At 37.9% G+C, this 22,606-nt stretch overlaps 1 protein-coding gene across 2 annotated transcripts in view; it reads right to left on the reverse strand.

Annotated features, from left to right (window-relative positions):
- Window positions 1-19,464, reverse strand: part of ARMC8 (armadillo repeat containing 8) — a 105,524-nt gene extending 86,060 nt beyond the window's left edge. For both annotated transcript variants that reach the window (XM_053221409.1, XM_015074174.3), the window contains exon 1: window positions 19,159-19,464. Coding sequence is in view for 1 of the 2 variants with exons in the window: in XM_015074174.3 (XP_014929660.2) it covers window positions 19,159-19,203 (45 nt within the window). In the remaining variant the exon portion in view is untranslated. The remainder of the gene's footprint in view (window positions 1-19,158) is intronic.
- Between the last annotated feature and the right edge of the window lie 3,142 nt (window positions 19,465-22,606).

Genomic DNA, 22,606 nt, shown 5'->3' on the forward strand with positions numbered 1-22,606 from the left:
AACAAGCGCAGATAATCAAACAAAATGAGGAAACAGAGAAATATGTTCCCAACAAAAGACGACAAAACCTCAGAACAAGACCTTAATGATATGGAGACAAGGAATCCACCTGGATAAGGAATTCAAAATAACGGTCATAAAAATGTTCATGGAACTTGGAAGAATGGATGAACATAGTGAGAACTTCAACAAAGCCAAAGCACCAAAGAAAAGTCACAGGGCAAAAGAATACGATAACTGAACTGAAAAACACACTGGAGAGGTGCAAACAGCAGACTGGATGTACACATCAGTGAGCTGGAAGATAAGTCAATGGAACTCACCCAAACAGAGCAGCCAAAAGAAAAATAATCTTAAAAAATGAAAATAGGGATCTCTGGAACAACATCAAGTAGAATAACATTTGCATTATAGGAAGTCCAAGAAGAAGAAAATACAGATAAAGACACAGAAAACTTACTTGAAGAAATAATGGCTGAAAATTCCCCTAAAGAAGGATACAGACATTCAGGTCCAGAAAGTCTGGAGAGTTCCAAAGAAAATGAACCCAAAGACAGCCACACTAAGACATATTATAATTAAAATATCAGAAGTTAGAAATAAAGAATCTTTTTTCCTTTTTGTTTTTGAGAGACAGAAGGAGCATGAGCAGGGGAAGGCGAGAGAGAGAAACTCGAAGTAGGGTCCATGCCCAGCTCTCAGCCCAGAGTGGGGCTTGATCCCACAATGTGAGATCGTGACCTGAGCCAAAATCAAGAGTTGATCGACCGAATGAGCCACAGAGGTGTCCCAAAAGAGAATCTTAAAAGCAGCAGGAGAAAAACAAATTGCTATGTTCAAGAGAAATCCCATAGGCTATCAGATTTCACAGCAGAAACTTTGTAAACCAAAAGGGAGTGGCTTGATATATTCAAAGGGCTGAAAGGATAAAAACCTCCAACCAAGAATACCCAGCAAGATTACCATTCACATTTGAAGGACAGTTTTCCAAACAAACAAAAGCAAAAAGAGTTTATCACTATTAAACCATCCTTACAAGATACTTCTTTAAGCTAAGAAAAAATGACACTAATAACAAGAAAACATACAAAACTAAAAATTCTTACTGAAAAAGGTAAATAAATATATAGTAACAGTAGTGGATTAATCACTTATAAAACTAAGATGGTTAAGATAAAAATTGGTAAAATTAACTAAAACTACAATAATTAGTCAAGAGATACTAAAATGAAAAGATGTAAAAAGGGGCATAAAATGTACGGTGAGAGAAAATAAAATTATAGTTTTGTAATGTATTCAAATTTAAGTTGCTATTAACTTAAAATAGACTATTACCCAAGATAATATGTGTGAATTTCATGGTAACCACAAAGCAAAAAACTTACGGTAAACACACAAAATGAGGGGGCACCTGGGTGGCTTAGGTGAGTATATGGCTTTGACTCAGGTTGTGATCTTGCAGTTTGTGCGTTTGGGCCAGCATTGGGCTCTCTACTGTCAGTGCAGAGCCTGCTTTGGATCCTCTCTCCCCCTCTTTATCTGACCCTACCCCAATTGTGTTCCCTCTCCCTCTCTCAAAAATAAATAAAACATTAAAAAAAAATTTTTAATGCACAAAATAAGAAAGAAATCTAAACACTAAAGAAAGTCATCAAACCACAAGGGAAAAGAGAAAAAGAAACAAGGACAGAGAAGAACTAAAACACAGCCAGAAAACAATGAACAAAATGGCAAAAAGTACATACCTATCAATAATTACTTTAAATGTAAATGGACTAAATTCTCCAACCAAAAGACATAGAGTGGCTATATAGATTTTTTTTTTAAAGGACACATCCATACCTTGCCAACAAAAGACTCAATCCAGAAGGACAAAAACACACAGAGACTGAAAGTGAAGGAATGGAAAAAGATATTCCATGCAAATAGAAAAAGAAAACCAGTGTAGTGATTCTCTTATTAGACAAAATAGACTTCAACACAAAGACTGTAATAAGGGACAAAAAGAGGCACTACAAAATAATAAAGAGGTCAATCCAACAAGAAGATACACCATTTATAAATATATATTCACCCAACAGAGAAGCTCCAAAATACATACAAATATAAATAAACATAAAAGGAGAAAAAGATAGCGAAACAATACAAATAGGGGATTTTAACACCCCCCCCCCTTGCCTTAAATCAATGGATTGATCATCCAGAGAATCAGTAAGAAAACATTGGTCCTGAATGACATATTAGACCAGATGGACTTAATAGACATATACAGAATATTCCATCCCAAAGCAGAATATACATTCAAGTGCACATGAACATACTTCAAGATAGCTCACGTTAGGCTACAATACAAGACTCAATTTCAGGAAGACTGAAATTATATGTAAAGCATCTTTCTGACCACAATGGTATGAAACTAGAAATCAATTAGAAGAAAAAAACTGGAAGAACTACAAATAGATAGAGATTAAACATGTCACTGAACAACTTTTGGGTCATAGAAGTAATAAAAAATACCTAGAGACAAATGTAAACAGAAATACAACATATCAAAATCAATCAGATGCAGCAAAAGCGGTTCTAAGAGGGAAGTTCATAACAATACAGGTCCACCTCAAGAAACAAGAGAATCTCAAATAAATAACTTTATACTTAAGGAACTAGAAAAAGAACAAAGCCCAAAGTTAGCAGAAGGAAGGAAATAATAAAGATCAGAGTGGAAATGAATGAAACAAAGACTAAAAGACAATAGAAAAGGTCGACAAAATTAAGAAACAGGTCTTCAAAACGATAAACAAAATGGACACACTTTTAGTTGGACACACCAAGAAAAAAAGAGAGAAATTCAAATGAAATTAGAAATGAAAAGAAGCCAAGTTACAAGTGATACCACAGAAACACAAAATCATGGGACTACTATGAACAATTATATGCCAACAAATTAAACACAGAAGAAATGGATAAACTTCTAGAAATTTAAAATATTCCAAGACTGAATCATGAAGAAATAGAAAAGCAGAATAGACTGATTACTAATAAGAACATTCAATTAATAATCAAAAACCTCCCAACAAACAAAAGTCCATGACCAGAGAGCTTTACTGGTGAATTTGAGAAGATTTAACTCAAAGATTTAATATGATTCTTCTCAAACTCTTCCAAAAAACTCAAGAGGAGGAAAAGCTTCCAAACCCATTTTATGAGACCAACATTACCCTGATACCAAATCTGGATAAGGACACCCCAAAAAAAGAAAATTACAGGCCCAACATCCCTGATGAACACAGATGCAATAATCCTCAACAAAATATTACCCAACCAAACTCTACAATATATTAAAAGGATTATACATCATGATCAAATGGGATTTACTCCAGAGATGCAAGAATGGTTCAACATCCAATAATTAATGTCATACATATTAAAATTAAACATAAAAATTACATGACCATCTCAATATATGCAAAAAAACATTTGACAAAATCCAACATCCATTTATGTAAAAAAAAAAAAAACCCTCTAATATTGGTTATATAGGAAACATGCTTCAAAAATACTAAAGGCGATACATGACAAACCCACAGCTAAGATCATACTCAGTCGTGAAAAGCTGAAAGCTTTTCCACTAAGATCAGGAACAGAACAAACAGCCCATTCTTTCCACTTGTATTCAACATTGTACTGGAAGTCTTAGTCACAGCAATTAGGCAAGAAACAGAAATAAAAGGCATAATATTAGAAAGAAAAAATTAAAACTGTCACTACTTGCAGGCAATATGATACTATATATAGAAAATCCATAGATTCCACCAATAAACTATTAAAACTAATAAATGAATTCAGTGAACTTGTGGGATAAAAGTAATAAAAATAATGAACTATCAGAAAGAAAACAATCCCAATCATAATTGCATCAAAAAAGAATGAAAACTTTAAGGCACAGATGAAAGAAACTGAAGACACAAGTATTCTGTGCTCATCAAGTGGAAAAATCAATATTGTTAAAATATCCATATTACCCAAAGCAATCTACAGGTTCAATTCAATCTCTCAAAATTCCAAGGACATTTTTCATAGAACTAGAACAAAATTCTAAATTTTGTATGGAACCACAAAAGACCCCAAAGAGCCAAAACAACCTGGGGGGGTGGGAAGGGAAACTAAGAGTTATCATGTTCCCTGGTTTCAAATTATACGACAAAGCTTTAGTAATCAACACAGTACGGTAACAGCACAAAAACAGACACATGTATCAACAGAAAAGAGCCCAGAAATAAACCCAATTCTATGTGGTCAATTAACTTCTAACAAAGAGTCAAGAATATACAGTGGGAAAGGACAGTCTCTTCAACAAATCATGTTGGGAAAACTGAACAGCTACAATACAAAATAATAAAAATGGACCACTATTAAAAAAAAATGGAACACTACTGTATACATAAAACAACTCCAAATAGATTAAAAACTCAAATGTACAACCTAAAACCATAAAACTCCTAGAAGAAAACATAGGTGGTTAAGCTCTTTGACAATGGTCTTAGCAATATTTTTTATATCTGACTCCAAAGGCAACAGAAAAAAAATCAACAATAAACATATATGAATACATCATCCTAAAAAGCTTCTACACAGCAAAGGAAACAAAAAGGCAACCTACTAAATGAGAGAAGATATTTGCAAATCATATATTCTATCAAAGGTTAACAGCCAATACATACAAAGAACTCATACAATCCTGTAACAAAAAAAATCCAATTAAAAAATGAGCAGAGAATCTGAATCGGTATTTTTCTAAGAATACACACGATGGACAACAGGCATTATGAAAAGATACTCAAAATCATTAATCATCAAGGAATGGCAAATCAAAACTAAAATGAGATATCACCTTACAGCTATCAGAATGGCTAGAATAAAAAACAAATAACCAGTGTTGGCAAGGATGTGGGGAGAGGGAATCCTTGTGTACAGATGGGAATGTAAATTGGTGCATCCACAATGGAAAACAGTATAAAGGTTCCTCAAAAAACTAAAATTAGAGCTACCACATAATACAGCAATTCCACTACTGGGTATCTGGCTGAAGAAAATATAAACACTAATTCAGAAAGATATGTGCACCCCTATGTTCACTGCACCATTATTTACAATAGCCAAGGTATGAAAAAAAACTAAGTGTCCATTAATGTACGAATGGATAAAGAAGATGTAGTATATATAACTGACCCTTAAACAACAAAGGTTTAAACTTCATAGGTCTGTTTATGTGCAGATTTAAGGTACTATAAATGTATTTTCTTCCTTATGATTTTAATATTTTTTTCAAGCTTACATTATAAGAATACAGTATATAATATATACAATACATGTGATATTTGGCTGTTGATGTTATCAGTAAGTCTTCTGGTCAAAACTATACTAGTAGTAATTAAGTCTGTGGGGAGTCAAAAGTTATATGTGGATTTCTGACTGCATGGGAGTTGTGTCCCAACCCTCATGTTGTTCAAGGGTCAACTATATATACTACGGAATATTACTCAGCCACACATGAGAATGAAATCATGGCATTTGTGACAACATGGATGGACCCTGAAGGTATTATGCTGAGAGAAGTCAGAGAAAGACAAACACTGCATGTTTTTACTTATATGTGGAATCTAAAAAACGAAACAAAACAAAATAAAACCAAGACTCACAGAACACAGATTAATGGCAGGGGCGGGGGGGTGGGGAAGGAGGAGGCAGGGGACCACATGGCTAAGGGGAATCAATAAATACACAGTTTCAGTAATAAAACATATGTCATGGGATGTAATGTACAGTACAGATCATGGGAAATAGAGTCAATAACACTGTATTAATTTTGTTAGGTGACAGATGGTAACTAGACATATTGTAGTGACCATTTCACAATGCATAGAAATGTCAAAACGCTATGTTGTACACCAAAAAGTAATATTAATACTGTATGCCAATTATGCCTTAATAAATAAATATAAATCCCCGCCACTTGGAAAAAAAAATTCTTAAGGAAGGGTTTTGAATGTCGAATTACTAAATTCCAGACTTACCACATACGGGATTTAACTTAAAAATTAAGAGAAAATTGTTCAACTGCTGTTTTACAACTTGAAGTAAAACAAGGAGTTTATTAAACAATGAGGACTAACAGGGTTAATAAGAAAATATCAAGCTATTTTATTTTGTTCATTAAAGTCTTGCTGTATGTACATTTCATTAAAATATAATGTTCTTTATTTCTAACATATTCAAGCATTGTGTGGCAGGAAGAACAAATGATCTGGCATTTGAAGACTTGGGTTTGAGTCCTCATTCTACTACTTACTAGCCTTGTGACTTGGGCAAAAATAAAAATTTGAGTCCATTTCTTCAATTATAAAATGGTGACATTACCACATAGCTCAGAGTGTGAAACAAATGTAAAAGTACCACACAAATAAGATTTCAGGGAAATTCTATTTTCATATAAAAAAGATAATTGCTTTAACAAGTATACTAATGATTCTCTTGATTATTTATCTTCATGATTAAAGTCTAACTATCCAAAGATACCCTTTTTCTTTTCTTTTCAAACATATCTTTTTTTACCTGATGCCTTTTTCCCAGAGCACGCTAAGTACTCAGCAAGAAATAGGCATCTGAGTGCTAAACTTAAAAATCTAAACTTTCATTATTTGAGATTTTTAAAAACCATTAAAATGTATAAAAGTAATAATCTGTGCATTTCTATAACTTCCATGATAACTTTAAGTGTTATGATGGACTCAGAGAGAATATAACAGTTAAGAAAACCAATATATAGTTCAAGAAGTAATCAATTTACAGTGTTCTTTCTCCCATACAACCAACCCAGAAGAAAAAGGGAAATAAGTATTTTATAATACCTGTTATTTGTTTATGTTACAGTTTACAAAATATTTCTTATCTATTTTCTCATTTAAATCACGTGATCTTTAGAAATTAAAACGTAACGATTCTCAAAGGGAAATTCTGATCCCTAACATATGAATGTTTAAACTAGTAATTGCCAACAAAACAAACAAAACCCTAGTAACTGCCAATCAAATTTAACATCTCAATTATCCCACAAACTACCAGGAACTTCAAGATAAAATTGCTTTCATAATCTTCATCATTCAGCACTGTAAGGATAAATCTTGGTTTGGGGGAGAGATCAAAGAAACACAACTAAAAATATAGGATGTTTGAATTCCATAAAGATTCCATTTAAAACCTATTTCAGGCTGAAATCCAATATATGAAATATTCAATTTACCCTTGCATTATGCTAGGTGCTGGTAATAGATAAAACAGAGTACCTTACCCAAAAGGCATTCACAGTACAGAAAAGAAACATATATGTAACTTATGAGTGTAACTTACAGGATCAGTGCAATAAGTGGATACAAGATAAAGTTGAAGATATAATTAACTGAAGTACTGAAGTTAGGGGTGGAATGGGAGGTGATGTCTAAGCAGTGAGGATGATTAATCTGAAAAACTAGTCTTTTTTTCCTCCCTTTTCACCTAGCAAAATAATACAAGAACTCTAGGTGGAGAGCACAATACATGCACAAGAGAACATGGTGTGTTCGAAAAATGCAATTTAGTATTATGATATAGTATACACTTGGGAATCCAAAACAAAGCTGAAGTTGCACCCTTTAATTCAGTCAACAAATATTTAAACAACTATGCAGGCACTTTTCTTCTAGGCAATAAACAAAGACACACCTCCCCAAACTCACCTTTGCGGAGCTTCAGCAAGGGGAGAAAGATAAAAAGCAAAGAATGTAATAAATAAGTGATACAGATTAGAGGACTATACACAATATGGGGGAAAATGTTTAATAGCACATTTTATTTCCATGTCCTTATACTATACACTTTCACAAGCAGGTGGGAGGAAAAAGGGCAGGAGAAAAAGAGGGAGATACACACACCACTCAAAAAGTCCCATGTTCTCTGCAGTTCTAAAGAGGAACAGCACTATTCCCTAAGATACATTTTATAAATCCATGTAAGTGATTTTGGCTGTCAAAATGACAACAGGTGTCACTGATATCTAGTAGGCAAGGACTCAAGATGCTGGCTGGATGTTCTGCAATGCGTGGGGCAATGGGCCCACATTCAAAAGACTTTCCACTGTGCAGTCATGTAGGCAAAACAAAATTTTAAAAATTAATTATCTGAGGGGCCCCTCGGTGTCTTAGTCAGTTAAGCGGCCGACTCTTGATTTCAGCTCAGTTCATGATCTCACAGTTCAAGAGTTCCAGACCCATGTTGGGCTCTATGCTGACAGCATGGAGCCTGCTTCGGATTCTCTCTTCCTGTCTGCCTCTCCACTGTTCTCTCTCTCACTCTATCAAAATAAATAAATCAGCTTTAAAAAAAATCGGAGTCTAGAATCTAACTCAATTTTGCATATAAACACAAAATATGTTCTGTATTTTACAGTACAATCATTTTCCCAAAAATGCAACTCCCATATGAATAAGGAAAAGGTTGTACTTTGTCTTGTTAGGAACTTTACCAAAAAAGGATCATTGCAGAAAGTCACATTAAAAAAAAATAGACAATTCTTTCCTAATTTTGAGAGCAAAAAATCTGTCCATCTGGGCCAATACAAAAAAAAAAAAAGAAGAAGAAGAAAGAAAATCATCAACAAAGACTGACCTTTTCCTTGCAAATAGGTATCATGCCCTTCCCATGTATCCCAAAATTCCCACTTACCTCCAAATCAAAAAAAAAAGAAGAAAATGCCCAAGTACTATTTAAAAAGATTTTGGTGTTTTGTTGTTGTTTTCTTTTAATTTTTGAATTCTGGTAAACCTCTGGCCCCATTAGAACTCAATGAGATTCTCATCCAAATTCTTTCACACCTGTCATATAGTATTTTTGCAACTATTTTTATTTTATTTATTTTTTTTAATCATGGGATTCATACTGTGGTGTTTCTAGAGGTTCACAGCATTTCTCTCCCCCCAGATGAGAAATCTAGTTTGGCTGGGTCCTATCTGTGTAGAACGTAACATAATTATTACAACTGAGACTCCTAGAATATAATCTGCTTTAATTTCACAAACTGAATCATGAAAATACTTAAATACTTCATTTTTAACTTAATCTACTTGGATAAGAGGCAACCCTCAACTCTCAATAATTAAGACTCAAAATAGGACTTTACATGTTAAGAAAACACTTTAAGATCAATTGTAAATAAGTCCATGCCCAGAGTTTGAAAATAAAATTTTAAAATGTGTAAGACTGTACAGTTTTTTTCTGTCTTAAATTGGGTGTTTGGAAATTTGGCTCTGACACTTTACATAAGAGCATATGACAGTGCACAGTCTGCCTCTCTAGTTCTCAGTTTCCCCAATTAAAAAAAAAATGGTAAGAATGAACTAAAGATTATCTACAGATTTCTTCCACAAAGACTCTGTAATTTTACACTCACACAAAGAGGGATTTTTTTTCATAATTCAAAAACCAGAGCACAGTTATATTAAAAGGGATATGAAAAGTAGTCTTTATTTTTTCTGTGGTGAGTTTTTAATGTAATAAAATATTATTATAGCTCTTGTATAATATCAACAATTGCTATAAACATGCTTTGGTGGTCACAAGAAATGGAAGCAATTTAGCATTCATGCTTCTTTCTAATCAGGTACTGCAGAGTTTATCCTTTTAAAGTATGGTCAAATCACAAGGACTTATTTGGGTCTGGATGATCTTTAAGGTTCCTTCTAACTATTAAATTCTATTCGTTTACTCTTCAAAGTAGATGGGAATGTCTGAAGACCGGGAGCCAAGAGGAGACCCTTCCAGAGAGAGTAAAGGAACTAAGTAAAGATCTATGGTACGAACAGCCTAATCTGGAAGTCCAAGGAAGCAAAACCATCTCTGGGGCATAGGAATGACAAAGGTTGTGAGGGGTTTTACAAAGACTGAGATACTCTGGGTTGGCTGAGTTTCATTTAGATGCCTCCCAAGATGATAAAATGGCCCAGGAAATCCACTAGATTTATTAAAATGCTTCTCAATCTTGACATAACAGAGTAAGGCTATTCAGTCATGGTTGCAGTGCCCTGGACCATAAGAATATTGTAAGTTGTTATTCAAGATTGAAATAATATAATGGCTTAGAGATCCTGGGTAACCATCTTTCATGGTACACCTTGTAAGTGTTACTGTCCACACAGGCTGTCTCCTGATTTTTAAAAAGGGCTCATTTGCTTTAGAGTTTTAGAGACAGAACACCAGTGCCTCGGAGCTATCCATGGTGCTTGACTCAAATGCAGCCCACCACTTACAACAATTGGTGCATTAGCCTTCCTACTAAATAGTACCATTAAGGATCTGTCTGACCCATCATCCACACAGTGGCCTGTGACAATCAGGCCAGTATCATGGGCCACTTGTAATCTCTGTCTATTCCACTTTGCCTGTGCCCAGACCCCCAAGTGCCTTACTTTGTCCCAGCATGGATCTCCAGCTAACCTACCCTTTTCTCCCAGGCCTGCTACTTCATCTGCTATACAAAACCCATCCTGTGGAGATGGTGTACTTATAGAAGATCACTGGCATACTCTGGGCAAAAGATTATGGTTCTTCCAAGCCAAGTCCCCACATGCCACATGATACTTTATATGAGTTTTAAAACCTTACTATTATTACAATTTTTACCATTCAAAAATGAGTATAAATGACCTTTAAATTTTGCTATATATGTTTGTGATGGACTTTGGGATCAGTAAAAAAGAAAAAAAAAGGAAATATTACAAGACTGATGTGTGAGCTAGTTTCAGGGAATCATAAACCACTTGAAATTATGTGCTTCTTTAGACTGATGCAGGTTTTTCTGGGGAAGAGGGTGTTGATTCTCCTATCCTTAAAAGGTTAAGAACCACTGATCAATATGGTAATGACTCCCAAATAATGATCACCCCAGGTTTAAGCACTAGATTTTTATGTTTGTGATGTAACAAATATATCTGGTCTTTGCCCCAGTTCCTGGCACAAAGCTACTAAAATCCTTGGGATTCCTTAAGTGGTAAGAGTGTCTGTGGTTATTCATAAGGATCCCCCTTTGAGCACACCTGAGTTTATGCTAATGTACGATTAGGCTAGGGCCCCAAGAGAGCCTCAGGATGAGACTGGTAACCAGAGAGACCATATGATTACAGGGCTGGAACTTCTAGTCCTACCCAGCAATCTCTGGGAAGGGGGAAAATGGTGGTGGTGGTGGAGTGGCAGGGGGTGGCGGTCGGGGTGGGGGTGCTGGGTATTAAAGTTCTATAAAAACACTTGAATAAAATTTGATGAGCATCTGGGCTGGGGAATGCATCCATGTGCCAGGAAAGTGGCCTACCCCAATTACATGGGGACAGAAGTTACTGCATTTGGGACACATCTGGATCTTGCCCTATGTGCCTCATCATCTGGCTGTTCACCTGTATCCTTTATAATAAACTAGCAAACAAAAGTTAGTATTTTCCTGAGCTTTGTGAACCATTCTAAAACCAAGGAGGGTTGAGGTGCCTGGGTGGCTCAGTAGGTTATGTGTCTGACTTTGGCTCAGGTCATGATCTTCTGGTTCGTGGGTTCGAGCCCAATGTTGGGCTCTGTGCTGACAGCTCAGAGACTGGAGCCTGCTTCAGATTCTGTGTCTCCCTCACTCTCTGCCCCTCCCCCACTCACACTCTGTCTTTCTCAACAATGAATAAACGTTAAAAAAAAATTTTTTTAAAGGAGGGTGTTGTAAGAACATCAGATTTATAGCTGGTTGGTCAGAGGCACAAAAAAACCTGGACTTGCAACTGGTGTCTCAGGTGGGGCAGTCTTGTAAGACTGGGCCTTTTACCTGCGGGATCTGACACTATTTTTAGGTAGGTAGTGTCAGAATTCAGTTAAATTGTACAACACCCAGCTGGTGTCCATAGAGAACTGGAGAATTGCCTGCTGGTATAGAAAACACTCCAGAATATCCAACTGCCTATTGCACACCTCTAAAGAGATGTCCAGAAAATACAGCAAACTCAGCAGATCTAAAATGAAACTTATTTTTCCTCCATACTCCCCTAACATGTTCCTCTCCTAATCCTCAGTAGATGATACCACCTAATTGTAAAGGTAAAAGTCCTGTCAATCACGTTTGATTATAATCATGACTCTTTTCCTCACTTCCCTTACCTTATCATTCACCAACAACTTTTTGGAAGCCTAATAAATTCTTAAAATACTCCTGAAGCAAAAGAATCATGTGTTCTATAATGACTTTGCAGGTGGTAATGACCACGAAATATTAGTAGACCCTATACGCTGTAAACTCTTCCTAGTGCCTCCACAACTTTTCATTTTCATGAGGCAGCATAATACTCTTATCATTCCCCCTCCTCCAATAACTGTATTATGAATATACTGGAGAATGTAGCTAACTTGTTATTCTTCTAATTTTATAGAAGGAAGTCAAAACAGTTTTTCCTTTATCAAAGTGACAACTGGAGGCTGTTTCTACAAAACAACTCTTATTTGGAATTCCTTTCACTCCCTAAATAGTCCCAGGGATCATAGCACCACTGCTTAGTGAAGACTGCTGTTCTCTGGTTTCCAAAAGCTAACAAGACTTTTCCTTTGTCAATAACTCCCTATCTTTACCCAGAAGCCAATATGACAGATGGTACGGCAAAACAATCGCCAAATCAGAAATAAAAAAGATACAAGTCAAAACCACTGAAATTCCTGGCTCTTGGCACTATTTTAAAACTCTTAATGAAAATGGGAGGAGACAGGAAGGCTAGATCTCCAAGTGAAATAAAAGACCCTACACAAAGGTGTTCTAACTCTTGGTTAAGTTCAAAAGACTTCTTGAGCACTCACTGAATTCAGGTGGCAATCTTTCCTTAAAGATACAAGATGCCCAGAAACATACAAATGAGCATCTGCATTCTTCATACATTGCCACTAAAGATTTAGAAGTTCATCCTGTTAAATTCCTTTTGGGACTGACCACCTTCTGACATACCCTGAGCTTTCTGGTGCTTTGTGGAGTGAATTAATGGCAAACTTCAAAATGTGCTGACCAGATTTTACTTTGCATTTATTACTAAAAACCAAGAGAGACCAAATTCATGCCTATAGTATAGCCAGGCTTACCTTCACATAAAAATCTTTTCTATTGTCAGTTGTCCATGTAAGAGAGCAAATCAATTGTTTATAATTATCAAGAACAGAACCAAATCAAGGAATACTCAGACTTGGGCTACCCTGTACACTTCTACCAGCCGTTGGTCAAAAAGGCATAATGGCACTAGGAAAACATTGTGAAGAAGACAACTAAAATAGATGCCTTAGCTGTCTATAGCAGCCTACAATGTTATTCAATGGCATTTTATCATCTTTCCTCTCAAATCATTACGAAGTGACCAAAATAAAATGCAATCATCCTCTTAACAGAGTCTTTCACAAAGCATAAATTTTCATTTCGGTTAAGTCCAATTACTAATTGGACTCAATTTTTAATTAAAAAAATTTTAAACAGGTCATGTGTTTGGTGTTAGATCTAAAACTTCTTCACCAAGCCCAAGGTTCTGCAGATTTTCTCTTGTTTATTCTAAAAGTTTCATTTTATGTTTTACAATTAATGGTAATTATGTTTTATTTTAAAACAAAATTAATTATGTTTTACAATCTATGATCCATTTTGAATTAATTTCTGTATAAGGTTTGAAGTTGAGATCAAAGTTCATTTTTTAACCTATGGTTAAGAGGATGAAAAGATAGGGGCACCTGGGTGGCTTATGAAGTTAGGCATCTGACTTGTTAAGCTCAGGTCACGATCTCCATGGTTCATGAATTCAAGCCCCATATCGGGCTCTGTACAAACAGTACAGAGCCTGTTTCAGATTCTTTCTCTCTGTTCCTCCCTAGCCCGTATGCGCACACACCTGCTCCCTCTTTCTCAAAATCAATAAACATTTAAGAAAAAAAAAAAAGATGAAAATGAAAAGATAAACTACAGACTTGGGAGAAAATATCTGCAAAGCACCTTTGCAGACTTATATCTAGAATCTATAAAGAGCTTTCTAAACTCACCAGTCAAAAACCAGCCTGATTAAGAAGTGGGCAAAAAGGACATGAAGAAACATTTCACTAAAATATTTCTTCATATTTCAATAGAATATGGATGGCACATAATGAAAATATTTTTGACACTATTCGTCATTACACAAAAGCAAATTAAGACCATGACGAATTATCACTAGACATCTATTTAGAACAGCTAAAACAAAAAATAACAATACAAATGCTAGTAAGGGTGCAAAGAGTCTCTCGTACATTACTGATGGGAATGTAAAATGGTACATCCACTCTAGAAAAGTGTCAGTTTCTTTGAGAACATATATTTACTATACAACTTAGCAACTGCACTCCTGGGCATTAATCTCAGAGATACAAAAAGTTATGTCCACATAAAAACCTGAACATTGGGGTGCCTGGGTGGCTCAGTCGGTGGAGCGTCCGACTTCAGCTCAGGTCATGATCTCACAGTTTGTGAGTTCGAGCCCCATGTCGGGCTCTGTGCTGACAGCTCAGAGCCTGGAGCCTGCTTCGGATTCTGTGTCTCCTTCTCTCTCTGCCCCTCCCCAACTTGTGCTCTCTCTACGTCTCTCAAAAAATAAATAAATGTAAAAAAATAAATAAGTAAAAACCTGAACATGATTGTTCACTGCAGGTTATAATAGCCCAAAACTGGAAATAACCAAAACGTCGAATAGGTTAGTAGCTAAACTGTGACATCCATACCATGGAATACTACTTAGCAGTAAAAAGGAACACACTACTGTCACAACTTGGATGGATCTCAAGGGCATTATGTTGTATGACAAAAGCCAATTATTATAGAACATGACAAAATCACAGGTATGGAAATTTATGGTCACCAGAGGTTAGAGATAGCAGGCAGGGGGTGTGGGTAGGTGTGAGGTAGCAAAAGGGAGATTTTTGTAATGATAGATTAGTTCTGTATCTTGACTGTGGTAATGGCTACACTATATACATATGATAAAATGATACAGAACTAAACATATATCAGTATCAACTTCCTGGTTTTGATACTGTACTACAGTTATATAAAATGTAAACAATAGGGGAAACTGGGTAAAGTGTACACAGCATACTATCTCTGCAACTTCCGTGAATCTATACGTCAGAATTAAAAGTTTTAAACAATCCAATCAATGTAAAACCATCCAAAAGTTTGGGAAACATGGGAGAATTTATAAATTTGTTGAAAAGGGTGATGTTGTAATGCTATGTGCAAATCAAAGACGGATAGGGATGATCATGGTGCACCCTAGAAAGACAACTGAAGAGTTTGTTCAATTCCCCGAAACATAGTTCTACCATTTACTGAATGCCTATTATATGCAAGACATAGTGCTATAAATAGGAGTGGGCTTAAGAAAAAGAAAAGGTCAAGCATTTACCTCTGAATTAATTTACTAAGAAGATAAGATAGAACAATTGTTAAAAGCCCCAGGGCCTTTGCCCGGAACTTGCTCTTTTGTTTTTCTAGTTCGTTCTTAACCATCCTTGAACTTTTAGTTCATTGACACTTCTTCAGAGAAATCCTCCCTACCTCTCCTGGATGTCCTCTACAATAGATCAGGTTCCCCTACCACATGCCCATACAGCACCCTATGTTTTTCATTCATAACTCTAATCACCATTCACTATCAAAGAACTGTGTAATGATTTAGCATCTATTTTCTCCATTAGGGTAAATTTTCCTAAGGGCAGAGACAGGTCTGCAGCTCACCACTGCATTCCCAAACCCAATGCCATACCTAGCAAATGACAGCTCAGAATATATTACATGAATAAAAGATTACTATGCTATAATTCACATGTACAAACAACCAGGAAGACATTAAGGGTTACTGGGTTTGGAAGAACCCAAGATCACTTCAATTTGAAAAAGCCAGTTTATATGGGACAGAAGGTTCATGCAGAGGATATGGAATCTTACATTTAAAGCTGAATAGGATTATCAGCCTTTTGGCAATAGGAACCCACTAAAGAAGTGAAACAGGAAAGCAGTGTGTCCAATGTCTTCTATAGGAAAATTACTGTGGAGAATGGATTTGAACTGAAAGGGTAACGCATAAGAGGCAGTAAGATAGTTTTGAGAACATTGTGGTAATGCAGGCACAAAATGATATGAGAGGGTGGCCATGGGAACAGACAGATGTGTGAAACACTAAGAGCCAACAGACCTTAAGGACTGATTAGATATACGGACATGGAAGGGGAAGGGCCAAAGATGATTCAAAAGGTTTAACGGTGAGTGATGAAATAAAGTATCATGAACAGAAATGCAAAGTGATAATTAAATTCTCTTAGAAGGGAATGTGCTTTGTTAGAAATCTTAGGTAACATCCACACAATTGAAGATGTGACAACAGGTGGAGAAAAGTCAAGGTTGGCAATGTAATGTGTGAGTTGATTACAGTCAAGGTTTTAAGAGTGAATGAGATCTCTCATAGAGAAGAAGGTATATAGGGCCTTGAATGAAACCCTTAAAGCCATTGAACTGCCCTTGCTTGAATTACGTTTATCAAGCCACGGAGTCATTTGGACCATGAGATCCCTGAGGGCATATCTGATCTCATCCTTGCATTCCCTAGACATATACACTACAGAGTGTTGTACATAACTGGTGCACAGTAAGCAGCCTATGAAAGAAATAAATTATTTTCAAGATAATTAGTGATTAGTATTTCCTGTTCCACCTGCACTATTTCAAAAAGGTGGTGCCATAATGGGGTCTGATTTCCCAAGGCTCTATAACTGATGAACTGACAGACAAGACTTTGGAAACGGTGAAAAAACTTTAAAAATAAATAAATAAGCCCTTAATGAGATTAGAACTAAAGCAAATCCCCACTATGAGTAGGGAATACTCTTCAAGAAGTTTCTGCATAGGGGCGCCAAGGTGGCTCAGTTGAGCATCCGACTTCAGCTCAGATCATGATCTCACAGTTGATGGGTTTCAGGCCTGAGACAGGCTCTGCCCTTACAGCGTGGAGCCTGCTTGGAATTCTGTTTCCCTCTCTCTCTCTCTGCCCCTCCCCCATGCATGCTATCTCCGTCTCAAAAATAAATAAACATTTTTTAAAAAAACTAAACAGGAAATACTCTTTAGTGAGGGAGTGAAACAAATGAAAAATTTCCACTGTATGCACTACACAAGTTGACAATGCACAAAAAGTAAAGAAGCTTCAGGTGAAATGAAGGCTAGAAAAGATAATTAAAGGGAATTAAGGGCAGTTGAGAGGCATACTTCAAAAAAAAGAAAAAAAAATAATGAGGGAGGGGCGCCTGGGTGGCTCAGTGGGTTAGGCTTCCAGCTCTTAATTTCAGCTCAGATCTCACCGTTAGTTGGCTTGAGGCCCTCGGCCAGCTCTGCACTGACAGCGTGGAGCCTGCTCAGGATTCCCTCTCCCTGCCTTGCCCTTGCTTGAGTGTGCATTCTCTCTTTCAAAATAAATAAATGAAATTTTTTTTCAAGTTTATTTATTTTTGAGACAGATAGCAGGGAAGGGGCAGAGACAGACAGAGACAGAGGATCTGAAGTGGGCTCACTGACAGGAGAGAGTCTGACCGGGGCTTGAACTCACCAACTATGAGATCATAACCTGAGCCAACGTCAGATGCTTAACCAACTGAGCCACACAGGCGCCACAAATAATGAATACGTAGAAAAGAAAAAAAAACATAATTAGGGAAAAGTCATTCACCTGCTCTCCCACAAAACATTCCTGGGTATTAGAGGTAGAATAACAGGCTAATCTTATTCAGTCCTTAGATGAACAGTGTTTCCCCAAACTGCAGTACGAAATAAGGAAAAAGACTGCTAAAATTAGTCAAGGGACAAATTTGGTGACAGCCCTCCACCAAATTATCTAGGTTGCAGTATGCCACAAGGTTCTAACCCTCAATCATAGCAAATATCCTAAGTGCTTCCAGATAGGCCAGTGTCTCTGAGGGAGAAGTCAGAGAAGAATAAAGAAACCAGTTGGGGTCACAGATTCTAGGAACCTGACAAGCCAAGTAATCTGTAATTCAACCACCCTTTCAATATCAGCTTCCACAAGTCTAAAAGATAGCCAACCATTCTTTGCCTATTTCCAACAGCAGCAAATGGACCATTGGTAAAGTGACTATTCTGAGTTGGACAGCTCTAAATTGTAAAACCCTTTGAAGTTATCCCTCAGCAACTTTCACTCCCGGTCCTGGTTCTCAAGAGCAACACAGTGAAAGGTGAAAGTTGTATTTTGGATTTTAACTTGAAAAAAAAAAACAAAACAAAACAAAAAACAAAAAACCCTCTAACAACCAGGTATTACTTCCTGGCGGATCAATATGTTTCCTTCTTCCAATAGTATGAAAGTTTTATCCCCCCCCCCATGTTTGACTCCCCTTTAAGGAAACAGTAATGCCAGGCACAGGTTCCTCTACACCCTGAGATGCGACCTCCAAAGCAAAGCGGAGAAAAGGGGCTTAGGCAACTACATAAGCTAGAATATGTTGCAGCTGGTATGAAATCCCCGTTGCCAAGAAGCAAGCAGCTCTAGCCCGTGCCGGGACGCGACAGAAGCCAAACAGACCTGGCCTGGCCGTTCTCAGGCTATGGGGGCCAAGGTGCCTGCACCTCCTCTAGCCAAAGCCACGGGGGGGCTGAATGGACGCTTGTTCCCAGGCCAGCGGCAAGCCGGGCGCCTCACAGGGTAGAGCGCTCGGCCCCGGAGAAGCGGCAAGCTGAGAGGAAGGCTCAGTGAAGCACCTGGCAAAGACCAAGCCACGCCACCGGGCCAGCTGCCCGTACGCCCAACCACCCTGTCCGCCAGAGGCCACCTGAGAAACGGCACCGGTGGGAGCTCCCGGAGTTGGAGACGTTTCTGGCTTGGTCGGGGTCCGGTCTATTCCGCCCGCCCACCCTCTCTCTCCGCGGCCCAAAGATAAGCCGGGAAGCCACCCCAAGGGGTGGTGTCCAGGAGGCACTCCGCGTTTGGGGTGAATGCTGCGGGCCGGCCCGAGCTCTCGAGCTGGCGGGCAGCTGCGGCGGTCACTCACCGAGAGGACGCTCATGCGGATTGGGGTCTCCAACAGGCACGCCATCTTGAGCCTTCCCACCCGGCTGCGGCCGGTGCCGGCGCGGGGGCCGGCACTTTCGACAGGGAACTATTAGGCCAACGACAGGCGCCTTCTGCAGAAAGTCAGGTAGGTAGACGAGAACGTACCACGCTCTAGGCACAGCTAAAGTACAGCCAGGGCCTGCGGAAGGGAGAGGCAAAGAAAACCGCGCCAGGGGCCTCCCCTCGAATCGTCCTCTCAGAAACAGCAGCTACTCTCAGCCTGGGTTAGAGGTGGGAGCGGGCAGCAGTTTCCGCATGCGCAAAGAAGATCTGCCAGCCCCACCTGCCGCTCGCGGTGGGCGGAGCCACAGGGGCGGGGCCTCGCTCTGGCGCTGCAAACTTCGCGGTTGATTCGTTACAACGCGGGAGCTCTCGTATCATATTCTGATAAACTACTTTGTGTAGTCACGTACGTAATTTGAAGTTCACATTCACATTCATTATCTCACTCCTTTGCACCAGACTTCTAGCGTTGTTATTATCGCCATTTTACACATGGAGGGACTGGGGTCTCAGAACCAGGTCTTCGGCGTAATCTACCCGACCCATTTACTCTGGTGTGATGTTAAAAGATACTCTAGAACCAGAACGCCTAGGTTTAATCTTTGCTACTTATCATCTGCATTATCTCCAGCAAGTTACTTAACCTCCCTATGCTTCAGCTTTCTCTTCTGTAAAATAAGAGTTATGAGGTCGGAGAACTAAAGCTTTTTACAACATGCCTTCAATGTAGAAAGTGTTATATATGTGTTAGCATTTCCCCAGCCTCTGAGTCAAATAGAAAAAAAAATGGGGACAAATATCTGAAGAATTAACACTAAAATTCTTCAAATAAAAATAAAAAATTCTCCAAATAAAAATATGCTTTTAATTATATTTTCTGATTAGTTCACTTTTCCCACTCCGCTCGTGTGTGTGTGTGTGTGTGTGTGTGTGTGTGTGTCTACAAAACTGCCCTCGACTTGACAGGTTTCACCTTCCTGCTGCCTGTAACCAGTAAGGTTTTCATAGAATTGTTGCAATGAGCCTTTTTCATTACTTTTCTTTTTTCCATTTTTATAGCCACTCCCTCATTCAGGCTGTTACTACCTCTCCCCTGGACTAGAGCAATAGCCTTCCGACTGATCTTGTAGCCTCTAGCCTTTTCACTTTGCTCCTCGCTGCTTTCCTATCTTCTTCCTGTTTAGGTATCCCCCTTTTTTAGAAAGTTCCCCTTAAGCCAAAGTTCCCCTTTGCTTTCAGAAAAACCCTACATTAGAACCTACTTTTGCTAACCAAAGAAATCCAAAGAGGATGTTCACTTTTATGAAAAAAGGTAGTAAGTAAAAATAGAAGTCAGAGTTTGTTTTTGCAGGGCCCTAATAAAGGCAGCCCTCAACCCCAGACAGCAGGGGAGAGTGGCATCCCCAAGCTCCTTCCCCCAGGAACTACACTGAATATCTCAGTATCAAAGCCCATAATTTTGAACTGTGTCTGTGAGCATTTGTGCTTTATCTGCATTTGTTTTGTGCATCTGTTAGCAAGATAGGCACCTTCTGCAGAAAGGCTAACAGAAGCCAAACAGACGTGGCCTGGCACTCTCAGGCTGTGGGGGCCTGAGAAAGGTATCAGAAATGCCTAAGAGAGGTTGTTTTTCAGGTCTGGGAATGCTCAAAAATGTTTCCATATAAATTAATGTTAATTGCTTCTTTATGCCATTTTGACTTAGAAAGTTTTAAGAACACTTTAATTTTGGATAGAGGGGGAAATCTGTATTTGGTTTCCCAATTTATTGTAGCCCTAATCATCCTTGTTCATGGCTTTGTGTTTCCAAAGAAACTGTTGAGTTTCTGGAAAGCACGAATTTCATTTTAGACTTTTCCTTTTGTAATATTTCCCAAACTTCAGTAATCAGTATACCACCCATGCAATCTTTGTCAATCTGCACCAAGACGTTATTATTCACTCAATATTTTTCTTTAAGGTCAGTTTCAATTCATTAAATAGTTTTAGCTTCATCCTAAACCATAATACTCTGTAAAATCAAATTTTTGTGCTACTTATTTTATTCTAGTCCTTATTAACATAATAACTACAAAAAAGTATAAATGTCCATCCACCACCTAAAATCATGTCATATATTACATACCACAGCAGAGCAGAGCATAACCCTTGCACAGAGCATACAAAAGTATCAATTGAATTTTCAGCTGATGTTTGTATCATATACAGTTGTGATAGCTGTGTATTATTCATGCTTCATCCATTAACTTAAGTAATATATCCTCCAGGAAGCCCCTTCCCCAGGTATAAGTTAAGTGACCCCTCCCCCATGCTTTTATGCATCACTGTTCTTGCCACTAACATAGCATCTCCAACAATATATTGTAATTTTTTGTGATTGTTTACTTATTTGTCTCCCCATTATGCACTTCAGGCAGGTATTAGAAATTTTATCTACTAGGTCTTTTATCTCACTACCTAGCATAGAATAGTCACTTAGTAAATGCTTAGTGAATGAATTTTTACTTAGTTTGAACACTAAGGACAAATCCTGGGACAGTGATTTGGGTACAGGTAGTTTATTCAGGAAGTGTTTCCAGAGAACAGGATTGATGGGTCAGGGAGAGTAAGAAAAGAAAGAAGGAAAAGTCAATATAAGGATCCATTATTGAAGTCGCTGCTTACTCCTTGAGGACTTCTGAAAAACATACAGAATGCTCCCCTGGATTTACTCTTGAGGTTGGAGCATTTATCCACCACTTCCCATCCTGTATTGGTTGAGGGCTTCCCTGGGCTGTTAACTGTCCTGGATTTCACAGAACAGTGAGGTCTTCCTTAACCTGGTATAGAAAAGCAGAATCTGTGGGTTTACTTTTGGGATGAGATACAAACAGTATTAATCTGAGCTTGCAGCAAAACCATCATTACAACTGTGGCTGAAATCAAAGTGGAGAGAAGCTAGGGAATGTGATTCAAACATGTAACACCTTTGCTACTCAAGCTTTCCTATTGTTTTCCAGAAGACTGGCGTGGCCAATTTATGGGAAGGAAGTGTTGATTAGCAAACCTGTAAGCTTGAGGACCAGGAATCTCATTTCTAGTTCAAATTTTGCTGCTAAATAACCTTAGGTACACTCGTCAAAGCCAATTAATGAGTAGAAACTGAGGGGTAATAAGAAATTTCGATTTAGCTTCCACATAACAGCAACAACAAAACAGGTAACTTGGGCACTGTGGTGAGGAGAGGGAAATATCCACACTGACCTACAAACAGGAATGAAATTTTCCTCATTCTCCCATAGCTCTTATCTCAGAGAAGAATTAATTTTGGAAAAAATAATGACAACAAAGTGTGAATTTAATAAAGAAAAATAGAAATACAAAATAAAAAGTAACCAGAAGGA

Source organism: Acinonyx jubatus, chromosome C2 (assembly GCF_027475565.1).
Source record: "Acinonyx jubatus isolate Ajub_Pintada_27869175 chromosome C2, VMU_Ajub_asm_v1.0, whole genome shotgun sequence".
NCBI lineage: Eukaryota > Metazoa > Chordata > Mammalia > Carnivora > Felidae > Acinonyx > Acinonyx jubatus.